The 27,198-nt window shown below is 39.0% G+C and overlaps 1 protein-coding gene across 10 annotated transcripts in view; it reads left to right on the top strand.

Annotated features, from left to right (window-relative positions):
- Positions 1-27,198, top strand: part of TTBK2 (tau tubulin kinase 2) — a 170,361-nt gene that overhangs the window by 126,350 nt on the left and 16,813 nt on the right. For all 10 annotated transcript variants that reach the window (XM_036261874.1, XM_036261868.1, XM_036261851.1 and 7 more), the window contains 2 exons: positions 13,677-13,834; positions 20,387-20,603. In XM_036261874.1, coding sequence (XP_036117767.1) covers positions 13,677-13,834; positions 20,387-20,603 — 375 coding nt within the window. The remainder of the gene's footprint in view (positions 1-13,676; positions 13,835-20,386; positions 20,604-27,198) is intronic.

Raw genomic sequence — 27,198 nt, 5'->3', positions numbered from 1 at the left:
CTATTTGCAGAAAACTACAGGTCATTGAAAAAAGAAATAGAGGAAGATATAAAAAAGTGGAAGCACATACCTTGTTCATGGATTGGAATAATTAACATCATTAAAATGTCCATATTACCCAAAGCAATCTATAGATTCAATGCAATCTCCATCAATATACCAACGGCATAGTTCACAGAATTAGAACAAGTACTTCAAAAGTTCATGTGGAACCAAAAAAGACTTTAAATAGCCACAGCAATCTTGAAAAGGAAGAACAAAGTTGGAGGGATCACATTACCAGATTTCAGGTTATACTATAAAGCCACTGTAATCAAAACAGCCTGGTACTGGCACAAGAACAGGCATATAGACCAGTGGAACAGAACAGAGAACCCAGAAATGGACCCAGGGCAATATGCTCAATTCATATTTGACAAAGGTGGCAAGAGCATACAGTGGAGTAAGGACAGCCTCTTTAATAAATGGTGCTGGGAAAATTGGACAGCTACATGCATAAAAATGAAACTAGACCATCAACTTACACCCTACACAAGAAAATAAACTCCAAATGGATAAAAGACTTAAATGTGACTCATGAATCCATAAAAATCCTAGAAGAAACTGTAGGCAACAAAATTTCAGACATACGCAGCATAATTTTCCCTGATACATCACCTAAGGCAGTAGAAACAAAGGAGAAAATGAACACATGGGACTACATCAAACTCAAAAGCTTCTGCACAGCAAAAGATACAATCATCAAAATGGAAAGGCTACCCACTGTATGGGAGAGCATCATTGCCAATGATATATCAGATAAGGGGTTAATTTCCAATATATATAGAGTGCTCATACAACTCCACAAAAGGAAGACAAAGAACCCAATTAAAAAATGGGCAGAGGGACTAAATAGACACCTCTCCAAACAGGACATACAAATGGCTAAGAGACATATGAATAAATGCTCATCATCACTAATCATCAGAGAGATGCAAATTAAAACAACAATGAGGTATCACCTCACACCTGTCAGAATGGCCGCCATCAACAAATCATCAAACAAAAAGTGTGGGCGAGGGTGTGGAGAAAAGGGGACTCTAGTACCTGCTGGTGGGAATGCAGACTGGTGCAGCCACTATGGAAAACAATATGGTGTTACCTCAAAAAATTAAAAATTGAACTTCCATCTGACCCAGTGATCCCACTTCTAGGAATAGACCCTAAGAAGCCTTAAACAGCAATCAGAAAGAATATATGTACCCCCATGTTTGTAGCAGCACTATTTACAATAGCTAAGATCTGGAAACAGCCCAAGTGTCCATCAGTAGACGAACGGATAAAAAATTAGTGGTACATATACACAATGGAGTACTACGCAGCTGTAAGAAAGAAAAATCTTTTATCCTTTGAGACTACATGGAGGGACCTCAAAAGTATCATCCTAAGTGAAACAAGCCAAACAGAGAAAGACAAGTATCATATGATCTCACTTATTTGTGGAACATAATGAACATAACAGTCTGAGGAATGGGGTAGTCCCAGAGACTTGTAGTGGGTTACAGACTGACAATCCCCAGAAGAGGGTGTGGTGGGGCCAAGATAAACCACAGAACTTATATGCATGTATACATGAACAGTGGACATGGACAAAAAACTAGGGTCAGGGCAGGGAGGGGGAGGAGGGAATCAGTTTGGGGAAAAGGGGAAACATCTGTAACAAGAATCAATTAATAAAAAAAAAAAAGAATATTTTAGGTGGTGGGAGCTAACACCAGGCATTTTTGTGGAGTACACATGCTTACATATAGTTACTTTAGATAATGCATTTTTGTTGGTTACTTTTTTTCTCATTATTAAAACTAGTATAGCCCTGGCCATTGTGGCTCAGTTCGTTGAGTATTGTCCCATGCACCAAAGGGTCGCTGGTTTGATTCTTGTCAGGGCACATTCCCAGATTGTGGATTCAATCCCTGGTCATGGCGCATATGGGAGGCAGCTGATTGATGTTTCTCTGTCATGTTGATGTTTCTCTCTCTCTCTCCTCCCTTGCTCTCTCTCTAAAATCAATTTTTAAAAACCATAAAAAAATAAAATAAAAGTAATAGTTATTATAAAAGTTTGGAAATTACAGAAAAGTAGAAAATCCTAATTATTTAAAATCATATCACCCAGACATATAAGACCTGATTTTTATGTTCTTTGTGTGTGTATCTTGAACAATTTCCTGTAGAAAAATTATTTTATTGTGTATCTCCTTATACTTGGGATTAATAAAATGGACTACCTCTTATTCATAAGTATAACTAGAAAGGAAATTGAACTCATAATCCACAACAGTAGCTAAATAAAAATAATACTCCAGTATTGCCTGTCCAGACTTTCCACACATCTTTCCTCCTTTTTTTTCCCCTCTCCCCCAGAGTCTTCTTTCCCAGCCTCCTCCTCTTCCCTGCTTTCATTCAAAGAAGATTCACCTTCCTCATGATGTTATGCCTCTAGAGTTTCCCACACTAGTTCACCAAGCTCTCCTATTGCAGCAAAGTATGAGCATGTTTGTCAAGAGGTCTGGGGACAGAGTTAAAGTGTCAGACACAAATTAAAAGTTTCTTTGCATTCTCCTGCTTTATCCTAAAGGTTATCAATAATTTTGCTTTCTAACTTTGTGTTTAATGTATTATAAAATATAATAGGACCACATTTTCAGATATATATATATATAATTTATTTTTTTGAAAGTGTTACATTTTTTTTTTCGTTTTATATATTTATTTATTTATTTATTATGTTTATTTTATTTTATTTTTATTACAGATGTTTCTCCTTTTTTACCCCATTGACACCCTCCTCCCCATTCCCCCCCACCCTGTCCCCGGCTTTGTTGTCCATGTCCATTGGTTATGCGTACATGCACATAAGTTCTGTGGTTTATCTCTTCCATCCCCGCGCACTGCCTCCTCTTCTGAGGGTTGTCATTCTGTACACTACTCTACATGTCTCTGGGTCTAGCCTATTCCTCAGACTGTTAAGATCATTATATTCCACAAATAAGTGAGATCATATGATACTTGTCTTTCTCTGTTTGGCTTGTTTCGCTTAGGATAATACTTTTCAGGTCCCTCCATGTCGTCTCAAAGGATAAGAGATCTTTCTTTCTTACAGCTCCATAGTACTTCATTTTGTATATGTACCACAGCTTTTTTATCCATTTGTCTACTGATGGACACTTGGGCTGTTTCCAGATCTTAGCTATTGTAAATAGTACTGCTATGAATATGGGGGTACATATATTCTTTCTGATTGGTGTTTCAGATTTTTAAGGTATATTCCTGGAAGCGGGATCACTGGGTAACATGGCAATTCAATTTTTAATATTTTGAGGTAACATCATATTGTTTTCCATAGTGGCTGCACCGTCTGCATTCCCACCAGCAGTGTACTAGAGTCCCCTTTTCTCCACACCGTCGCCTACTCTTGTTTGATGATTTGTTGATGGTGGCCATTCTGACAGTGTGAGATGATACCTCATTGCTGTTTTTTTTGTTTGTTTGTTTGTTTTTTGTTTTTTTATCCTCACTCGAGGATATTTTTCCATTTTTTGTTCAGATAGAGTGGGAGGGAGAGAGAGGAAGGGAGAGAGAGAGAGAAACATCGACGTGAAGGGACACATCGAGTGGCTGCCACCCGCACGACCAACCAGGGCCGGGGACAAACTGCAACCGAAGTACGTGCCCTTAGCGGGAACCGAACCCGGGTCTCTCCGGACCGCAGGCCGACGCTCTAACCGCTGAGCCAAACCGGCCAGGGCTCATTGCTGTTTTAATTTGCATCTCTCTGATGGTTAGTGATGTTGAGCATTTCTTCATATGTCTCTTGGCCATTTGTATGTCCTGTTTGGAGAGGTGTCTATTTAGTTCCTCTGCCCATTTTTTAATTGGGTTCTTTGTCTTCCTTTTTTTGAGTTGTATGAACACTCTATATATTTTGGAAATTAACCCCTTATCAGATGTATCATTGGCAATGATGCTCTCCCATACAGTGGGTTGCCTTTCCATTTTGATAATTGTATCTTTCACTGTGCAGAAGCTTTTGAGTTTGATGTAGTCCCATGTGTTCATTTTCTCCTTTGTTTCTGTTGCCTTAGGTGATGTATCAGTGAAAATTCTGCTGCGTATGATGTCGAAAATTTTGTTGCCTACATTTTCTTCTAAGATTTTTATGGATTCATGGGTCACATTTAAGTCTTTTATCCATTTTTAGTTTATTTTTGTATATGGTGTAAATTGGTGGTCTAGTTTCATTTTTTTGCATGTAGCTGTCCAATTTTCCCAACACCATTTATTAAAGAGGCTCTCTTTACTCCGTTGTATGCTCTTGCCTCCTTTGTCAAATATTAATTAAGCATAATGTCTTCGGTCCATTTCAGGGTTCTTTGTTCTGTTCCACTATATGCCTGTTCTTGTGCCAGTACCAGTCTGTATTGATTACAGTAGCTTTGTAGTATAACCTGATATTCGGTATTGTGATCCCACCTACTTTGTCCTTCATTTTCAAGATTGCTGTGGCTATTCAGGGTCTTTATTGGTTCCATATGAACTTTTGAAGTATTTGTTCTAGTTCTGTGAAATATGTTGTTGGTATTTTGATGGGGATTGCATTGAATCTATAGATTGCTTTGGGTAATATGGACATTTTAATGATGTTAATTCTTCCAATCCATGAACAAGGTATGTGCTTCCACTTTTTTATATCTTCCTGTATTTCTTTTTTCAATGTCCTTTACTTCTTTGGTTAAGTTTATGCAAATAGTTCCTTTACTTCTTTGGTTAAGTTTATTCCTAGGTATCTTAATTTTTTTGCTGCAATGGTAAATGGGATTGTTTTTTCAGTTTCTCTTTCTGTGAGTTCATCATTGGTGTATAAGAATGCCATCTATTTCTTGATGTTAATTTTGTATCCTGCTACTTTGCCAAATTCATTTATTAAATCTAGTAGATTTTTGACAGAGTCTTTAGGGTTTTCTATGTATAATATCATGTCATCTACAAATAATGACAGTTTCACTTCCTCCTTTCCAATTTTGATCCCTTTTATTTTTTCTTCATGTCTAATTGCTGTGGCTAAGACTTATAGTACTTTGTTAAATAAGAATAGCGAAAGTGGGCATTCCTGTCTTGTTCCTGTTCTTATGGGAAATGCTTTTAGTTTTTGCCCATTGAGTATGATGTTGGCTGTAGATCTTTCATAGATGGCCTTTATTGTATCGAGATATGATCCCTCTATTCCCACATTGCTGAGCCTTTTTATCGGAAATGGATGCTGGATTTTGTCTAATGCTTTTATTATACATGTATTGATATTATCATGTGGTTTTTATTCTTCATGTTATTTATGTGGCGTGTCACATTTATTAATTTGTGAATATTGTACCAACTTTGCCTCCCTGGGATGAATCGCACTTGGTCATGGTGAATAATTTTTTTAATGTATTGCTGGATCCAATTTACTAGTATTTTTTATTTATTTTATATTTATTTATTTATTTATTTATTTATTTATTTATTTATTTTTATCCTCACCCGAGGATATTTTTCCATTTTTTGTTCAGATAGAGTGGGAGGGAGAGAGAGGAAGGGAGAGAGAGACAGAAACGTCGATGTGAAGGGACACATCGAGTGGCTGCCACCCGCACGACCAACCAGGGCCGGGGACAAACTGCAACCGAAGTACGTGCCCTTAGCGGGAACCGAACCCGGGTCTCTCCGGACCGCAGGCCGACGCTCTAACCGCTGAGCCAAACCGGCCAGGGCCAATTTACTAGTATTTTTTGCAGGATTTTGGCATCTATGTTCACCAGGGATATTGGCCTGTAGTTTTCTCTTTTTGTAGTGTCTTTATCTGGTTTTGGAATTAGAATTATGCTGGCCTCATAAAAGAAGTTTGGAAGTCTTCCTTCTTCTTGAATTTTTTGAAATAGTTTGAGGAGAATGGGTGTTAGTTCTTCTTTGAATGTTCGGTAAAACTCCCCTGTGAAGCCATCTGGGCCTGGGCTTTTGTTTGCTCGAGAGTCTTGATTACTTCTTCACTTTCCTTAGTTGTTATTGGTCAGTACAAGTTTCTATCTCTTCCCAGTCCAGTTTTGGGAGAGTATGTGTTTCTAGAAATTTGTTCATTTTGCTTAGATTGTCGAATTTGTTGCCATATAATTGTTCATAGTAGTTGTTAACGATCTTTTCTATTTCCGTGGTGTCAGTTATTCTCTTCTTTCATTTCTGATTTTGTGTGTTTGGGTTCTCTCTCTCTGTTTCTTGGTGAGTCTAGCTAAGGGTCCCTCAATCTTTTTTATCTTTTCATAAAACCAGTTCTTTGTTACATTGATCCTTTGAATTGTATTTTTGGTCTCTATGTCATTTATTTCTGCTCTGATCTTTACTATTTCTTTCCTTCTACTTGCTCTGGGTTTTTTTTTTGTTGTTGTTGTTGTTGTTGTTGCTTTCTAGTTCTTTAAGTTGTAAGGTTAGATAGTCTATTAGAAATTTTTCTTGTTTCTTGAGGTAGGCCTGTAGTGCTATGAACTTCACTCTCAGAACTGCTTTAGCTGCATCCCATAGATTTTGTGTTGTTGTGTGTTCATTTTCATTGGTTTCCAGGAAGTTTTTAATTTCTTCCTTGATCTCCTCAGTAACCCATTCATTGTTTAATAACATGCTGTTTAGCCTTCATGTGTTCAAATGTCCTTGCATGTTCTTGTTGCAATTGATTTCTAGTTTCATGCCATTGTGATCTGTGAAGATGCTTGATATGATTTGTCTTCTTGAACTTGTAGAGACTTAGTTTGTGTCCTATCATGTGGTCTGTCTTTGAGAATGTCCCATGTGCACTTGAGAAGAATGTGAATTCTGTAGTTTTGGGGTGTAATTCTCTGCAGATATCTATTAAACCCATTTGATCTAGTGCTTCATTTAGCGTCTGTTTCCTTGCTAATTTTTTGTCTATAGGGTCTATCCAGTGATGTCAGCAGGGTGTTGAAGTCCCCTGCTATAACTGTATTGTTGTCAATTTCTCCTTTGAAGTCCTCCAGAATATTTTTAATATATTTTGGTGCTCCTATATTGGGTGCATATATGTTTATCAAGGTTATATCTTCCTGTTGGATACATCCTTTCAATATTATGTATTGGCCTTCTTTGTCTCTAGTTATGGCCTTTATTTTGAAATCTATTTTATCAGATATGAGTATTGCTACCCTAACTTTTTTTTTTTCCATTTGTTTGGAAGATTTTTTTCTATCCCTTCACTTTCATCCTATGTGAGTCCTTTGTTGTGAGGTGGGTCTGTTGTAAACAACATATATACGAGTCATGCTTTCTTATCCAGTCATGTACTCTGTGTCTTTTTATGGGAGTATTCAGTTCATTTACGTTTAAGGTGATTAATGATATGTACTTTTTTATTGCCATTTTTGTTTAGTGTGGATTTATTTTTCTTCCCGTTTCTCCTGCGAATTACAGCATTCGTTTTAACATTTCTTGCAGTGCTGGTTTGGTGCTAATGTATTCCCTTAGCCTTTTTTTGTCTGGGAAGCTCTTTATTTGGCCTTCTATTTTGAATGATAGCCTTGCTGGGTAGAGTAGTCTTGGATTCAGATCCTTGTTTTTCATGACCTTGATTACTTCATGCCATTCCCTTCTGGCCTGTAGTGTTTCTTGTGAGAAGTCAGCTGAGAGCCTTATGGGGGTTCCTTTGTAGGTAACCTGTTGCTTATCTCTTGCTGCTTTTAGGATTCTCTCTTTGTCTTTGATTTTTGGTATTTTAATTACTATATGTCTTGGTGTGGGCTTGTTTGGGTTCTTCTTACTTGGGGCTCTCTGTGCTTCTTGAACTTGAATGCCTTCTTCCTTCACCAAATTAGGAAAGTTTTCTGTCACTATTTCTTCAAATATATTCTTCAACCCTTGCTCATTTTCTTCTTCGGGGACTCCTATGATGCGATATTACTACGTTTCCGTTGTCCCACAGTTCTCTTAAGCTGTCTTCCTGTTTTTTAATTACCTTTTTTTTTTTGATTGGTTGATTCTTTCTACTCTGTCTTCTAATTCACTGATCCCGTCCTCAGCTTCCTCTACTCTGCTGTTTAGACCTTCCAATGTTTTCTTTATTTTTGACATGTCCTTCATATCTTCTTGGTGGTTTTTAATTTCCAATTTGTTGATTTTCAACATTTGTATGTCTTTACTTATGGTTTTGATGTCCTTCCTCATGCTGTTGAGCTTTCTCAAGATCATGGCTCTGAATTCTAGCTCTGTTAACTTGCTTAACTGCTCCTCATTTATCTCGCCTTCAGTAGAGGTCTCTTGTTCTTTCATTTGGCCTTTGTTTGTTTGTTACATCATTTTGGCTATCACAGGGGGCTTTGGAGCCTGCCAATTTTTATTTATTTTTATTTTTTTTATTTTTTGTGGGTGTTGGCGTTCTGCTGTTTGTGACTCCCTCTCCTGAGTTTGGATGAGTGAGGGAGGACCCACGTTAAACACCATTGTCAAGTCTTACTTTCCTGGTTAGAGTTGCTAGCCCAGTAATGGTTCAGTTACCCTCTAGCTTTTTCCCTGGAGGCTATTCGCATTTACTTGAAGAGCCTTGGGTTCTCAGTTGAATGAAAAACTCCTTCAGGTGCTCAGTGTAAGGTATTTCTGGAGGGTAGGGCAGATGCTGGTTGTTAATTAGCCTCAATTTGCATTTCAGTGGCCCACCAGGTGGTGTTGAATCTCCGAGGGAGGGGCCACTGCCTCTCCCCAGAGTTTTGGGAAGGAGTAAGATGGCCACTGTCTTTTGTGGCCACAACTCAGCAAATGCTCTGAGTGCCCTCCAAATCCCACGTGTCCCCACACAGATCCTGTCCAGTCCGCTCTCCCTCTGCCACTGCCCAAGGTCAGTGGCTGTGGCTATTTCAGTGTCTGTCTTGGTTCTGTGGTATGGAGCCGCTTGGGAGTATAACCCCCAGGGCACTGCTCACAGCTAAGACCGCTGCTGTCCATGGGCTCCCAGCCCCCCTATCGCACCTCTGCAGTCCTACCAGGATCGAGTCAGTGTCCCTGGTTATATGGTCCTCGAAAGCTGCTTTTCAGTTGCTTTTTTCCAACAATTTGTCTTTATTTTAGTTGTAATTCCAGTTTGGTCCTGGGAGACGGTCTGTGTAGCTTCCATTCACTCTGCCGCCATTTTGGAATCTCTATAATTTATAAGGTGACTAATTAATATTGTTCTCAAATCTATTTGAATAAGTAACTGAATCAGCGTGGGTTTTTTTTTTGGTTTTACTATTTATTTTAGTGAACTCATGCTCCTGCAAAAGAGTCCTTTAGTGAACCCCCACCCCTAAAAAAGTCCTTGACTTGCCCTTTTTCTATATGACAAAGATTAGGATTTAGAGACACCTTGGTCCTGAAGTAGAAAATTCTTTTCCTATATTAGGAATTCTTTTTACTTTAAAAGTATCTGCAGAGCTGTATCTAGTCTGACTATTTAGTGCCTCAGTGCTTTTAGCTTTCCGTTTGTTTCTTTTGTTCTGTGCCCTCCATCCTTCTGCCTCTTGCTGCTGTTCTCTAGAATCACCATCATAGTGACAAACTGAGGCTCAGTGGCTTGTACTCCATTCTTATTTGAGGCCCAATGGCATATGCTATATTTTCTAAGACATAAAATATTGTGATAATTATAAGAAAATAGTTCCATGATAAAAGGACAACTTGCATAAAACTGTTTAGAATTATTCCTATTGCAGCCCAGTACAGGCAGAGCATTAAGCAGTAACGGTCTAAGTATTCACACAGCAAGGCAGTCGTTGCTTCCTGGGTAGGAACTCCACTTTTCAGGAAGCATACATCTTGTTCTGTGAGAACCTAAGAGAACCTCGATTTCTAGAGTCAGGAGAGAAGTCAAAGGTCTGTCACTTCAGTTCCTATATGCTGAGTCTCAATCTGTCTTCCTTCTCCTTTGTGTTTTCTACATCCCTCTACCTATGATAGTTTGGGGAAGTCTATGCTATAACATAGTTAACAAAAATATGACCAAAATAAAAATCCTCAGGTTATATAACTATGTCATTTCCAACTTCTTTTATTTTTTTTAGTTTCTTTTTGTACATTTTTTATTTCTTTCTTTGGGATTTAAATGAAAGGTAGAGTTATGTGAATCTTTCAGTAAATATTATTACAAAGAAACATTGATTCTTGAAATTTTTTTAGAGTAACCATATAAGGGTTCTGTGCTTACAGTTCCAACATGGGTTGTTTTGTATGTTTTTTCCCACACCACCAAGCAATTCTCTGATATCAGCTGGTTGTCCTACAATTTAAATCAATTTTGACACTATTTACCCAGAGATAGATAGCATCAGATTCCACAGGTTAAGGACTCAGCCCCACAAGACTGTCCTCTACCTTAGGTGCCAGTTGCAAGTCCAGGATGTCTCCTGTCCCTGTGATTGACTGGCTATAAATTACAGGTTCCCACACTGCCTCCTTTGGTTCAGTTAATTTGCTAGAACAGTTCTGGGACTCAGGAAACCAATTTTATCACTAGATTACTGCTTTATTACAAAGGTTATAAATCAGGAATACCATATGGAAGAGGTGTATAGGGCAAGGTATGGGGAAAGGGTGCAGAGCTTCCATGCTCTCTCTGAGGGTACCACCACATGTTCACCAATCCAGAAGCTCTCAGAATCCCGTCGTTTGGGTTTTTGTGGAGGTTTCATTACATAGATTTGATCGATCAAATCACTGACCATTGGTGATTGAACCAATCTCTAACCCTTTCTTCCTTCATCTAGAGGCCAGAGAGGTGAGACTGAAAGTTCCAAACCCTCTAATCCTCGGGTGGGTTCTTCTAGTGATCAGCTCTCATCCTTAGGTACTTTCCAGAAGTCATTAATATAAACACAGTTATGGTGGAAAGGGACTTTTAATGAATATCAAGACACTCATTTTACCTTTATGGCTCTGAAGTGATTTTAGGAACTGAGGACCAGACCAGATATTAGAACACAACATTGTCCTATTGCTTTTCTCTCAGGAAACTCCAAGAGTTTGGGGAGCTAAAAGCCAGGAACTGTGGACAAAGACCAAATATATATGAGGAATGTGTTTTGGTCATCTGAATGACTATTACAGTCATATATAAGGCATTATGTTAGATACTTAATGAGCAAGATCAGATATGTACTGGCATATTGGAGCTGACGGTGAAAGAGAGGGAGACAAATCAGTTTAAATAATCAGAAAAAATAATAAACTTATTATTGATAGCATTTAACCCTTTTCTTGTTGAGACTGTTCATTTGGTATGTAGAATATCGTACACTTGGTTTTCTTACCTCCCTGTTCACTTCTTGGTTTCCATTGCTGAGTCCTTTTCTTCTTAACATCTAAATGGTGGAGTGCCGTAGGCTTTAATCGTTAGGCCTCTTTGCTACCTACTTTCCTTAGATTATATCATTCAGTATTTATGGCTTTAAATACTACCTATTAATATCTATATGCTAATGACTACCAACGTTGTATCTATTCCTTATTCCTCCCTAAACTTCATAAAATTTTCAATATCCCAATCCTCAAACTCACTGCTTTTCATCTCAGTAAATGGTGCCATCATTTACCCAGTTGCTCAGGACAGAAATGTAAATTATTCCTTATTCTTTACTTTCCTAGCTTTCATGTAATCCATGAGCAAGTTCTGTTGGCTGTACAAACTTTATCCAAATCCTACTACCCTTTATCACCTCCACTGTTACTATGCTGGTTCAACTTCAATAACCTCCTAACTGATATCTGTTCCTAGCACCCTCATCCCCTCCCCCATTTATGGCATCTCTTCTCCATTTAATAGGCAGAGTAATTTATTTGTTTGTTTGTTTGTTTTTTTAATCCTCACCACAGGAAATTTTTCCATTGATTTTTATTTTATTTTATTATTATTCATTTTTGGTAGGTGCTCCTAGTGGGAACCGAACCCGGGACTCTGGTCCGCAGGCCGACACTGAGCCAAACTGGCCAGGGCTCCATTGATTTTTTGATAGAGTGGAAGGGAGGGAGGGAGAGAGAGACAAATCATTTGGTTGCCTCCTTCATGACCCCAACCACGGCCAGGGATTGAAATTGCAACCTAGGTACATGCTCTTGATTGGGAATCAAACCCACAACCCGTTGGTCTATGGACCGATGCTCTACCCACTGTGAAAAACTGTTCAGAGCACAGCGTAACCTTTTTAAAGCCTAAAACAAACCTTCACAAAAATCCTTCAATGAGCCCTGGATGGTTTTGCTCAGTGGTTAGAGCGTCGGCCCACGGACCAGAGTCCCAGGTTTGGTTCCCTCTAAGGGCACGTACCTTGGTTGCAGTTTGTCCCTGGCCCCGGTTGGGGTCGTGTGGCTGGCAACCACTCGATGTGTCTCTCGCACGTCTATGTTTCTCTTTCTCTCTTCCTCCCTCCCTCCCGCCCGCTCTATCTGAAGATAAATGCAAAAGTGTCCTCAGGTGAGGATAAAAAAAAAATTTTTCAGTGAAGAAGTGCTGATTCCAGGTCTGGGGTGGGAAAGGTACAAGATGAATCTCTGAGCATAGGATACTGACAGAGAGTAAAAGAAATGATGAGGAGACAATGAGGCCTTAATCATAAAATTGAAAATGGTGCATACTGTCAGAAACAGTAAAGGAAGGTCTTCGTAAGATGTTTCTCGAGATTACATCAGACTTTTGGAATTTAAAGGCAAAAATAACTAAAATTATATATTCTATAAATCAAATAGTAGGGCAGATTTATTTTTGATAATTGTGTACACACAGTTTAAGAATTTTTCAAACCCACACACAAAAAAAAAGAACTGGAGAAAAGCACAGTGAACTTCCGTATACCCCTTAATCTAGACATAGCAGCTATTAACACTGGTTACTTATTTAAGTTGAACCATATAGAAATGTTCCTTTTGACCAAAAAAAAAAAAGATCACGTAGATGGTTGAAACTGAATACACACATATACATACAGCACACGTTTGCTGTTGCTAAACCATCTGAAAGTAGGTTTTAGATATGACACTTCATTATGTATCTTCCAAAGACAAAGATATACTATTAGGTCACTACAAACCAGTACCTCAGCTGAGAAAAAATTAATATTAATTCAGTATTATCGTCCACATACAGTCCTTATTCAAATTCCCCTCTTTGTATCATCAGGTTTTTTGTGTTTTTTTTTTTTTTTTCCTTTTTTGATTTTCGAGAGAGAGGAAGTGAGAAGGAGAGAGAGAGAGAAACATAGATGAGAGAGAACATCAATTGGCTGCCTCCTGCATGTCCCCCACTGGGGATTGGGTTCACAACCCGGGCATGTGTCCTGACCAGGAATTGAACCGGCAACTTCTTGGTGCTTGGGTCGACACTCAGCCACTGAGTCACACCGGCCGGATGCATTATCAGGTTTTTATTTTTTTGGTACATGCCCCTAGCGGGAACCGAACCCGGGACTCTCTGGTCCGCAGGCTGACGCTCCAGCTGCTGAGCCAAACTGGCCAGGGAGCATTTTCAGGTTTTTAAAAACCATCTACAAAACTAATTTATGAGTCTGGGGTGCTTTCTCTTAAAGAATAAAGTGACTTTGTTTACTATTGGCTTACTCTAGTTTTTTTCTTTGTGTTTAGCTTCTTACATCCGTGTTCGACAACAGCATCAAAACCTTTGGAGTGTTTGAGAGTGACCCTTTTGACTGGGAGAAGACTGGAACTGATGGTTCCCTGACAACCACCACTACTTCTACCACCCCTCAGTTGCACACCCGCTTGACCCCTGCGGCAATTGGGTATGTCCTCAGAAGCCCATTTAGTAGTCTTTCCTGGATGTATTATATTAGCAGAAATGTTTTCACCCAGATTCCCTCAGATGACCAAATGCTAAGACATAGGTAAAAGCCTGTAGATTTTCTTGAATTGACATTGTTCTTGTATATGCCTCTGTTCAGATTTACTTTTCTTAGAAAATGTTTATGGATCATACTGTGAAATGGGAGCTTAGAGCTTGTGTGACTTGTTGGTGTCAGATTTACAGTGGGTTTTCTCATCTCATAATGAGAAGGAACACTTGTTGCATTTACTTGTAAAGAGTACATGGGACCCTGGACAGAATGAGCCACAATTATATCTAATTATACTGTGCTTAAGTTTAGTGGGAACAAAACATGTAGCTTGTTCCTCTTAAGAGAGGGATTTAATTTTCAAAGTGTATTAGGAACAGGTTATAGTATATTTCCATCTTCTTGGTTTTTTGTTTTTGTTTTCTCTACGTGCATAAATAGTTGCTTTTGCAGAGGTAGGGTGTCTTCTTTTCTGACCCATTTTTTACCTGCTCTGGTTTTTTTAAACTGTTTGGTTTTAATAAATAAAAAAGTAAATAGGAAAAAAATCCTCATACCATATGAGTTAATTGGGACATTTTATCACTAATCCATTGCTTTGATTTTATATTGAAAGATGAGATCTCTAGAACTTATTGATCAGAAAAGCTTACATGGACTCATATCTGAACATATTTTCTTGATTAGCTAGTCTAAGAATTCTTAAATGTGAGGCCCTGACTAGCTGCATCAGAATCACCACACATTTGTTTAAGATCTGTCTTTGTAAAGACTCACCCCAGACCAACTGAATCAGAATCTAGGGATGCAGCGCAAAAGTCCACATGTATCAGATGTTTCTCATGCTTATCTGAGTTTGGAACTCCCAGCCAGCCACCCTATTTTTTAAAATGTTTTTTTCTCTATCAAGTTTTGAGAGAGAGAAAGGGAAAGGGAGAGAGAGACAGAAACATCACTGAGAGAGAACATCGATTGGCCGCCTCCTGCATGCCCCCCACTGGGGATCGGGCCCACAAACCTGAGCATCTGCCTTGACTGGGAATCGAACCAGCAACCTCTTGGTGCATGGATTGATGCTCAACCACTGAGCCACACCGACCGGGCCACCCCATTTTATAAATGGGGAAATAATCCTAACACTGAGTGAATCATCCAACTTTAGATAAATGTTAGTCACAGAACTTGAGCTGTGTAGAAATTTATATTTTTGTTTTGTTGCCTTTGTCCTACTTCTCCTTTAATTGTTGTTAGAAATAGATAAGCCTCCAACTTGCAAAATTCAGGTGATAGGACTTCAAGATAGCTGAAGGCAATGAAGACAGTGTAAGTTCTCATCTCTCAATGTTTCCTCCTAAAATAAGACAGAATAACACAAAATAAAAAATAAAACTACACCAAAACCCTGTCCTTAGCGTAATTCGAAGACCAAGGATGCCCAAACTTCAAAATAACTGAGTAAAAAGAGAAAGAACAAAACACCAAGACCTTGTGTGGTATCTCTTATGGTCCTGCCTTACCCAGCCCTGCCACAAGGCTTTACAAAGTCAGATCAATGAAAACTGTGGGGAAGAGAAGAATTAGCAATGGGACTTAAGGTTGATCTAAAACCGACACCAGAAAAACTACACCCATCCCAAGAACAAAAATACTAAAAAATGTCCAAATAGACCAGATCATGAACTACGGGAATGTCCAAATATGCATGATTAAAAACACATTATCTTCCAGGGAAATAAAAAGACAAAATGAAGGGAGAAGTGCCCTTTAGCAGTTGAGTTGTGAAGGACCAACCATGTATTCATTTGAGTTCAATCAGGAGAGAGAAACTACATAGTAATTTGAACAAGGAAGGAATCATTACCTATAACATGGAATTGGAGTAACATGGGATTACTTCAAAAAATAGGGAGAACTGTAAAGAATACAGGAATAGCAAATATAAAGTGCAGCTCCTATTCCTAGGTCTGAGATTAAGCATCCAAACAAGCAACTCTCCCAGCCCGGACCCCAGGCTAAGGTACGCACTGACCTTGTTGAAGGTATGTCCATCCCTCGTTGGATGGGAGGGAGGTCCCTTTGATGCCACATTGGTAAAATTTGCTGAAAACCTGCCCTCTGTGGTACCAGAGAAAGCTATTTGTGTGTCTCACCAGACACACACTGCTACCAAACTTCTTGATAATGGGGATTGCTCAGGGAAGCTCTTGGTTGCTGCTGAAGATGCTGCAGTGCTGCAGGATCCTTGCCCTGGGGAAAGCCACACATGCTGGAGAAGCTTGCCAAAGCTGCATACTGGAACCCAAAACAAAGCACTTTCCTCCTGCGGTGTCTTTCCAGTGCTGTCTGCTGACAAAGCTCCAGTGCCAGTTGGCCAAGGGAAAATATCTAAAGGGCTCAGATCCACTTTCACACAGCAGGCAGAAAGGACGAATTTGAAAGGTAATAAATCAATAATTGCAGAGGAGCAAACGGAGAAAAACATTTAATTACATACAAGAATGGAGAACTATAAAATCAGAGTATACACATATCTCTCCTGACCACAAAAAACAAAGAATAATCTACTCAAGCGTTTGGACTTTGCTATACTGACAGAAGATGGCTCTAATTAAACTATGAATCTTGTAAAATACTCCAGTAACACAAAAAAGAGCAAGAAAAATATTTTTTTTTTATCCTCACCTGAGGACATTTTTGCATTTACCTTCAGATAGAGCAGGAGGGAGAGGGGGAGGAAGAGAGAGAGAGAAACATCAATGTGAGAGACACACCCCGACTGGCTGCCACCCACACAACCCCAACCGGGGCTGGGGACAAACTGCAACCAAAGTATGTGCCCTTAGTGGGAACCAAACCCAAGTCTCTCTGGTCCATGGGCCGATGCTCTAACCACTGAGAAAACTGGCCAGGGCAAGAAAAAGATTTTAAAATTCCATAAAACATTATAGTACACACTCACAAAAGAAAACTTAATGCATATTAACTAAGGAAATTTTCTCAGTAAAACAACCATTGGGGTGGGTGGTAATTATTGGTGAAGAAAAAGAAAAAAACAACCATGAAGAAAACTAAAAAAAAAAAAAAAAAAAGGAAAAGAAAACTGTAAGACAAAACCCAGTATATAAATGTCTGATCACTATGTTGTACACATGAAACTAATATAATTCTTTATGTCAACTGAAATTGAAAAATGAATTAAAATTTTTTTTTAAAGAAATAGACCACAAAGGGGGTGGGGGGAGGGAGAGGAAAAGGAAAGAAGAGAAGAAGAAATGAAATGAAAACTGATTGAAATCAGGGAAGAAATAGAGGAAAAGATATCTCAGAATTGAGTAAATTACAAAATGGACAAAGGAGAGTAGACCCAAATGAATATTTAATAAATAAAGGACATTGCATAAAATTGGGGAAAAAGCCTCAAGAGAAAAAAAAAATTAAAAAGGCTAGAGAAAAGGTAGTACAAATTGAAAGCAGACAGAGAAGGACTAGGATTCCTATTAGTTGACTGAGTGGTTAACTTGGTCTCATTTTCCCTGGCGGGAGTCCCTAGCATGGTATTTATAAGTTGAAGTTTCTTTGAAAAGGCAGACCGAGAATTGTACAGTACATATTAGTCCACAGCTTAAAGATTGTGTGGAATTTATTTATTTATTTATTTATTTTTAATCCTTACCCGAGGACATTTTTCCATTATTTGTTCAGGTGGAGTGGGAGGGAGAGAGAGGAACAGAGAGAGAGAGAGAGAGAGAGAGAAACATCGATGTGAAAGGGACACATCGAGTGGCCGCTACCCGCACGACTGACCAGAGCCGGGGACAAACTGCAACTGAGGTACGCGCCCTTAGCGGGAACTGAACCCGGGTCTCTCAGGACCGCAGGCCAACGCTTTAACCGCTGAGCCAAACCGGCCAGGGCGATTGTGTGGAATTTAAACTAGTTGAACTAAAGGGGGAAAAAAAGTATTGGGCCCACAAGCCTACCATTTATTAGCTGGCCCTTTAAGAAAAAAGTTTGCTGACCTCTGAATTCTCTGTTTGCAAGTGATCTGGAAGAATAACTGAAAAGCCCTAGAAAATCAATGTTAAAGAGAAAAAAAATGATAATGTATGTCCCACAACTCTGAATTTTGTAGTAGAAGGAAAAAGTATGTTCAGGAGAAGATAGGAGGACACTTAGATCGGGAGTCAGCAAACCTTTTCTATAAATGGCCAGATAAATATTTGTGGACTCTGCTGTCTGTCTTCATTATTGCTGCTATTGTATTACTAAAGTAGCCATAGACAACATGGAAATGAATGAGCATGACTGTGTGCCATTACACTCTATTAACAAAATATAGATGAGCAGGCCAGATTTGGTTCAAAGGCCCTAGTTTGCCAGCCCCTGACTTAGATTATGGGGAAGGGAATATGAAGAGGATGTCCATTCTGACTACTTTTCCAGTTCTCCCATATACCTCCTTACTTTATTCCCTAATCTTCTATAATTTATACCTCACCTGCAAATACAGATCATGTGCTAAAACTACACATACTTACTCATTCTTATTCCTTAACATAATTTCCCTGGAAAGAAATTATTTCTGTATCTCAAAGTCCAGATTTGGATCAGAGTTTTAGGAGAAGGAAGAAAATAAAGTAAGGAGTTAAAATGGGTGAAACGTGCAGAGAAGAACCTGAGTTATGTGGAAGGCAGCCTGTGTGGAGACGATGGAAGAGCACCTTGAAGTGTGTGGTATTGTACTGAAGCATAAGAGATACAAGGGAAACTAAGATAGAGTAAAAATAGAGGCAGTTTCATAGGTGGTGTGTCTCCTGAGGAATGGAGGAAGAAAATGCCCGGGAATTTAGGCATATGGAAAAACAGGATTTGGAAGAACACTGAGTGATTAAAATGTGGTGTAATGTGGGGCTAGTACACTGAGCTTCCTGAACTCAAATATTTATCCTTTTGCCAGTCCCCATTGAATTCTTTCAATAGACATTTGGAATACCATGTAACACATATATGTTAGTGTCCATTGTAATTCCTTATATCAATAAATTATATTGAACTTATACCTGAAAAATCTTTTAATAGCCAGTTTATATCTGAACTCTTCTTTAAATTAAATTTTATTTTTTTCATCATCACTTATTTCCCCTATACCCTCTTCCACCTCCACTCACCCCACCTCCTGAACTTTACTTTCATAATAAATACTTTCATTTGAACTACCTTAGTCCAAACTACCTTTTCAAAATGTTCTTAGTGTCAGAACTAGAGGTACTATTTTGCAAGGCTCTAAGTTGTTTTTTGTTTATTTCTTGGTCAGTGATTTTCTATAGTATTTATCTCTAACCTATTGACAGAGACCTCAGTAGGGACAGGTGGTAGTGAAGGGTCATCAGATCAGGTAGAAGAAGTCCCTGAAAATGATTGATCTTTGTTCTCACAGCATGGCATGTATGACACCTGGGCTAGGGTATAACCATAACCCTTAGAGTGGTTCACTGAGAAGATGCCTATTTTACTACTCATAATAATTGTGTCAGTATAATCTACTGAAGACTGACTTTCTACTTTTAAACATTTCAAGTCGCTTTTAAGAAAAGGTTTCATTGTATACTAAATATTGTGTTTAGTCAGCAGTATTTAAAAGAATTGAGTATAGTGTAGAGTTATGGAGCATTAGAGCTGGCAGAAGTATGAAGTGTATAATTGCACATTTTCTAGTTTCCCCTAGAACAGTGGTTCTCAACCTTCCTAATGTCGTGACCCTTTAATACAGTTCCTCATGTTGTATGTGGGCGTATCTGCATGTGGGCGGACCTGCCTGGAGACGGATAGAGGAGCCGTATCTCGGTTCCTAAGACCATCGGAAATATGTGTTTTCCCATGGTCTTAGGCGACCCCTGTGAAAGGGTCATTCGACCCTCAAAGGGGTTGTGACCCACAGGTTGAGAAGCGCTGCCCTAAAGGGCAAGAATTTCCTTTTTTCTCTTTATGTCCCCTAGGGTCTTGCATGAAGTAGGTACCTAGTAAAAAGTCTGTAAATAAAAAAAAAACAAATGCGCATTTCAATATTAAAATACATAACATAACTTATTGATCTGATGCCTGTTTATATCATTATGATACTTAATATTTTCCTGTTTATAGGTTTTGCTATTCTCTAGAAAGACCAGGTAAAAAATAGAAAATACAAAAATTGTCAAAAACTTCTTGGAAAATAGACCAAATGTTTCTAACTTTTAAAGGAATTGTTAAATTAGTGAGTTATTGTATTAGAATTTTCATTTTTAAATCAGATTGAAAATTCCATTAATCAAAATGTGGAAGTTTTATTTTGTAGAATTGTCACTACCTATTTCCAAGGTTTATGGTTTTGTTTTGTTTTACTATTTTAATGATATATAGACCTCATTATTTAACTCCAGAAACAAAATGTAAAATAGTCTCATAGTAATTTTTCAGTCTGATGTTCTTAAGCTCTACCTTTTCTTCACCCCTCATTTTTAGAATTGCCAATGCCACTCCTATCCCAGGGGACTTGCTCCGAGAAAATACAGATGAGGTATTTCCAGATGAACAGCTTAGTGATGGGGAGGATGGCATCCCAGTTGGTGTGTCACCAGATAAATTACCTGGATCTCTGGGACACACTCATCCCCAGGAGAAGGATGTCTGGGAAGAGATGGATGCAAACAGAAACAAGATAAAGCTTGGGGTTTGTAAGGTGCGTATTTCTTGCATAGGAAGTAGTATCTTTCTATGTCCTTATTATTTTTCTCCTGTTGCTGTAGTGAAGTATAATGATTCTCAATTTTAAATGAGAAGTAGAACATTGTATTGCTAGTTATTTCTATATTTGTAATTGCTAATTTGTATTTTGGCTAATTTTGCCCGAAATGTTGAAGTATGGACACTCGAACATTAATCTTCATATTGTATTTTGTGGAAAAGATAAAGGCATTTAAAAAAATAACTAGACATTGACACGAAAAGAAGAGACATCTATACAACAGAAGTTAATAGTCTTTCTAAATAATGTGACAAGACCCTGGGCTCCTTCTTTGGTGTAGACCGATGGAGCTATGAGTACCTGTTCTGAAAATGGTCTTAAATGGAGGTGAGAAATGAGTTTGAAGTGGGAAGCATCAAACAAACTGTTCAGGAGTTGACAAAGTGGATGTTGAACAAAGGACATGATTTTTTCTTCATTAAGATTGCAAACAGGTACACCTTTAAGTATGGGGAGAGATATACATTTCTGAATTGAATGATTAATTTTTAGTAACCTTGGGGCAGATTTTCCCCAAACTTCTCTCTGATCTTACTGTTCCTCGTCATTTCCATTTTCATAGAAGATCAGATGAAGAAAACTGGTATGTAGTGGCAAGGAATCAGTTAGTTTGGTGCTTCCTATGTTTTTATAAAGGTTTAGTTGCAAAGAAGATTAAGTTTATAGGTGTGTAAAGTGAGACTTCAGGCTCACACCTGTTAACATGATTGATAGAAAGTTGGCTATTAGTTATGCTTTATGAATGGAGAAAAAATACTCTGTGATCACTTCTGAGGAGCTGGGCCTATCTTTGGATAGTATATACTACATTGTTAAACTATATAATTAAAAATATTGCCCTGACCTGTTTGGCACAGCGGTTAGAGCATCAGCCTGCGGACCAGAGAGTCCTGGGTTTGGTTCCCGCTAAGGGCACGTACCTTGGTTGCAGTTTGTCCCCACCCCAGTTGGGGTCGTGTGGGTGGCAACCACTCAGTGTGTCTCTCTTGCATCGATGTTTCTCTCTCTCTCTTACCTCCTCTCTCCCTCCTGCTCTATCTGAAGATAAATGCAAAAATGTCCTCAGGTGAGGGGGGAAAAAAAAAGAATATTAGCAGTATATAATTTAGTCATGAGAGTCATTTGCAAAAGCTTCTCTGCACAGATGTGGTATGGTGCACTGTGGTGTGGCTATTAAGAAACACTCTTTGGACTAATAGTGATAGGAATAAGTGGTGACAAAGATGTCAGGAAGTCATTGCCAGACTTTTGGAATGCCAGTTTTGGCTGTCTTTATAGCACCAGGAGCAAATTGTTCTTACGGTTAAAAACCTCTAGTTTCCAGCCCATATGGGTGTTTTTGTATGTGAAAGAGTGAAGTGGCATTTGGCATAGATCTTAATTATTTAGTTTTCTTTCACTCATTATCATTTTTTTTTTTTATCCTTACCCGAGGACACCTTTTTTTTGATATTTTGTTCAGATAGAGTGGGAGGGAGAGAGAGAGAGAGAAATGACATGAAAGGGACACATCGAGTGGTCACCACCCACATGACCAACCAGGGCCATAGCAACCAAGGTACATGCCCTTAACGGGAACCGAATCCGGGTCTCCCTGGACCGCAGGCCAACACTCTAACTGCTGAGCCAAACCGGCCAGGGCTCATTTTTTTTTTTTTAAATAATCTTCACCTGAGAATATTTTTCCATTTATCTTCAGATAGAGGGGGGTGAGGGGAGAAACATTGATGTGAGAGAGACACATTGACTGGTTGCTTCCCGCACAACCCCGACCAGGGCCAGGGAGCCAACCCCAACTGAGGTATGTGCCCTTGATCGGAATCAGACCGGAGACTCTGGTCCGTGGGCCAATACTCTAACCACAGAGTCTAACTGGCCAGGGTCCAGTATCACTATTTAATCTCTGTTAGTGCTCTTCTAGTTTTTAATTACATCCTGTTTTTAAAACTGTTTTTATTTTTATTTATTTTATTCTTTTTTGTTTGTTTGTTTCTTAATCCTTACCCAAGGACATTTTTGCATTTATCTTCAGATAGAGCAAAAGGGAGAGAGGGGGGAAGAGAAAGAGACACATCGATGTGAGAGAGACACATCGAGTGGTTGCCACCCACATGACCCCAACTGGGGCTGAGGAAAAATTGCAACCGAGGTACGTGCCCTTAGCAGGAACTGTACCTGGAACTCTCTGATCCGCAGGCCAACGCTCCAACCGCTGAGCCAAACTGTCCAGAGCTATGTTTTTTTTTTTTCCTTTATTGATTTTAGAGAGAGAAAAACATCAATGAGCAAGAACATTGGTTAGCCGCCTCCTGCATGCCCCCCAATGGGGATCGGGCCCACAATCTGGGCATGTGCCCTGACTGGGAATCGAACTGGCGACCTCTTGGTACATGGGTCGATGCTCAACCATTGAGCCACACTGGCCGGACTATGTTTTTATTTTTAGAGAGAGAGGAAGGGAGAGAGAGATAGAGATAGAAACATTGATGTGAAAGAGAAACATCAATCAGCTGTCACCCGCACTCCCCCTCTGGGGATCAAGCCTGCAACCCTGGCATGTGCCCTGACTTGGAATCAAACCAGCATCCTCTTGGTGCATGGGTCGATGGTCAACCACAGAGCCACACCAGCTGGGCTAATTCCTTCCTTAAAAAAAAACTCTGATATGCCCTGGCCGGTTTTGCTCAGCGGTTAGAGCGTCGGCCTGCAGTCTGGAGAGACCTGGGTTCGGTTCCCACTAAGGGCACGTACCTCGGTTGCAGTTTGTCCCCGGCCTTGGTTGGGTCGTGTGGGTGGCGACCACTCGATGTGTCCCTTTCACGTCGATGTTTCTCTCTCTCTCTCTCCCTCTCACTCTATCTGAACAAAATATCAAGAAGATGTCCTCGGGTGAGGATAAAAAAAAACCCAAAAACTCAGATATTAAGTGTTGTTGTTCTTTCATACAAGTAATGTTTCTATGAATTTTTAAAAGATGTTCACCATTTTCTTTCATTTTGTGAAGTCCTGGCCTCATTTTTTTTTTCTTACTTTTTCCCTTTTTTAAAAATCTGGACTCATCTTTTTTTTTTTTAATCATCTATATGCCTTTATTAGGAAACACTGTCACTAAGAAAAAAATATAATAGAAGATACTTACATTGAAGGATATAATAGTTTATAATTTGGAAGAGTTAATATTATTAAAATATAATTTTTTCCCCTAATTGATCTATGGAGTCAGTACAATCCAAATACAACCTGGGAATTTTTTAATTCGCAAGCTAATTTAAAAATTTATATAAAAACGGATCAGTGTCTTTCACTTCAGTGTTTTTCTCTCCCTTCTTCTCTCTCTAACCAATTTTTTAAAATGTTTTAAAAAATTAATAGCCCAGCCAGTGTGGTTCAGTGGTTGAGGTTTACCCATGCATCAAGAGATCACCGGTTTGCCCTGGCCGGTTTGGCTCAGCGGTTGGAGCGTCAACCTGCGGTACAGAGAGACCCATGTTCGGTTCCCGCTAAGGGCACATACCTCAGTTGCAGTTTGTCCCCGGCCCTGGTTGGTTGTGTGGGTGGCAGCCACTCGATGTGTCCCTTCACATCAATGTTTCTCTCTCTGTCTCTTCCTCTCTCTCCCTCCCACTCTATCTGAACAAAAAATGGAAAAATGTCCTCGGGTGAGGATTAAAAAAAAAAAAAAAAGAGATCACTGGTTTGATTTCCTGTCAGGGCTCATGCCTAGATTGTGGGCCTGATCCCCAGGGGTGGCATATGGGAGGTGGTCAGTTGATGTTCTCTCTCATTGATGTTTTTATCTCTCTCTTTTGCCCTTCCTTTCTCTATATAAAAATAAAATAAAATAAAAATTTATATAAAAATGCAAATTACCAAGAGTAGCCAAAACAATGTTGGAAAATAAGAACAATGTTCAGTAACTTTCATTACCTAATTTGGACTCATCTTTCTTCCTGAAATATTTTCTTTGGAAGTTCCTTTAGTTGATGTGTTTGGGTAGAGAACTCTTTCAGTTTTTATTTTTATTATTATTATTTTTTTTTTTTGCAAAAAAAAAAAAAGTTGTTTTCTTTTTTCCCAATTTTATTTTTTTCCAATTTTTATTAATTTATTTTTGTTACAGATATTTACCCTTTTATCCCCCTAGACATCCTCCTCCCCATCCCGCGCCCCCCCCTCCTAGCATTGTTGTCTATACAAACATGCATATAAGTTCTTTCGTTCAATTCATCCATCCCCCCTGCCTCCCTACTCTGAGGTTTGTCAGTCTGAACCATACTCCTTTCTATGTCTCTGGGTCTGTTTTGTTCATCAGTCCACCATGTTCACTATATTCCACAAATAAGTGAGATCATGTGGTATTTGTCTTTCTCTGATTGGCTTATTTCGCTTAACACGATACTCTCGAGGTCCCTCCATGTGATCTCAAAGGATAAGAGATCTTTCTTTCTTACAGCTGCATAGTACTCCATTGTATATATGTACCACAGTTTTTTTATCCACCCATCTATTGATGGACACTTGGGCTGTTTCCAGATCTTAGTGATTGTAAATAGTGCTGCTATGAACATAGGGGTACATATATTCTTTCTGATTGGTATTTCAGGCTTCTTAGGATATATTCCTAGAAGTGGGATCACTGGTCAAATGGCAATTCAATTTTTAATTTTTTGAGGAAACACCATACTATTTTCCATAATGGCTGCACCAGTTTGCATTCCCACCAGCAGTGTACTAGAGTCCCCTTTTCGCCACACCCTTCTAGCACTTATTGTTTGATGATTTGTTGATAGCAGCCATTCTGGCAGGTGTGAGGTGATACCTCATTGCTGTTTTAATTTGCATCTCTCTGATGGTTAGTGACATTGAGCATTTCTTCATATGTCTCTTGGCCATTTGTATTCCCTGTTTGGAGAGGTGCCTATTTAGGTCCTCTGCCCATTTTTTTTTTTTTTTTTTTTTAATCCTCACGCAAGGACATTTTTTTCCATTTTTTGTTCAGATAGAGTGGGAGGGAGAGAGAGGAAGAGAGAGGAGAGAGAAACATCGATGTGAAGGGACACATCGAGTGACTGCCACCCGCACGACCAACCAGGGCCGGGGACAAACTGCAACCGAGGTACGTGCCCTTAGCGGCAACCGAACCCGGGTCTCTCTGTACCGCAGGCCGACGCTCCAACCGCTGAGCCAAACCGGCCAGGGCGCTCTGCCCATTTTTTAATTGGGTTCTTTGTCTTCCTTTTGTTGAGTTGTATGAGCACTCTATATACTTTGGAAATTAACCCCTTATCTGATGTATCAATTGGCAGTGATGCTCTCCCATAGAGTGGGTTCCCTTTCCATTTTGATGGTTGTTTCTTTTGCTGTGCAGAAGCTTTTTAGTTTGATGTAGTCCCATGTGTTCATTTTTTCCTTTGTTTCTGTTGCCTTAGGTGATGTATCAGTGAAAATTCTGCTGCATATGATGTCTGAAATTTTGTTGCCCACTTGTACTTCTGGGATTTCTGTGGATTCATGAGGCACATTTAAATCTTTTATCCACTTTGAGATTATTCTTGTATATGGTGTAAGTTGATGATCTAGTTTCATTTTTTTGCATGTAAGTGTCCAATTTTCCCAACACCATTTATTAAAGAGGATGTCTTTACTCCATTGTATGCTCTTGCCACCTTTGTCAAATATTAATTGAGCATAATGTCTTGGGTGTATTTCTGGGTTGTCTGTTCTGTTCCACTGGTCTATATGCCTGTTCTTGTGCCAGTACCAGGCTGTTTTGATTACAGTAGCTTTGTAGTATGACCTGTTATCCGGTATTGTGATCCCACTTACTTTGTCTTTCTTTTCAAGATTGCTGTGGCTATTTAGGGTTTTTTTTGGTTTCATATGAACTTTAGAAGTATTTGTTCTAGTTCTGTGAAATATGTCATTGGTATTTTGATGGGGATTGCATTGAATCTATAGATTGCTTTGGGTAATATGGACATTTTAATGATGTTAATTCTTCCAATCCATGAACCAGATATGTGCTTCCACTTTTTTATATCTTCCTCTATTTATTTTTTTAATGTCCTATAGTTTTCTGCAAATAGGTCCTTTATTTCTTTGGTTAAGTTTATTCCTAGGTATCTTAATTTTTTTGCTGCAATGGTAAATGGGATTTTTTTTTAGTTTCTCTTTCTGTGAGTTCATTGTTGGTGTATAAGAATGCCATTGATTTCTTGATGTTAATTTTGTATCCTGCTGCCTTGCCAAATTCGTTTATTAATCCTAGCAGATTTTTGATGGAGTTGTTAGGGTTTCTATGTACAGTATCATGTCATCTGCAAATAATGACAGTTTCACTTTCTTCTTTCCAATTTGGATCCCTTTTATTTTTTCTTCATGTCTGATTGCTGTGGCTAAGACTTCTAGTACTATGTTAAATAATAGTGGCGAAAGTGGGCATCCTTATCTTGTTCCTGTTCTTAGGGAAAATGCTTTTAGTTTCTGCCCATTGAATATGATGTTGGCTATAGGTTTTTCATATATGGCC

This window comes from Molossus molossus, unplaced genomic scaffold (genome assembly GCF_014108415.1).
Source record: "Molossus molossus isolate mMolMol1 unplaced genomic scaffold, mMolMol1.p scaffold_m16_p_1, whole genome shotgun sequence".
NCBI classification, from domain to species: domain Eukaryota; kingdom Metazoa; phylum Chordata; class Mammalia; order Chiroptera; family Molossidae; genus Molossus; species Molossus molossus.
This window is presented reverse-complemented; position numbering and strand designations above follow the sequence as displayed.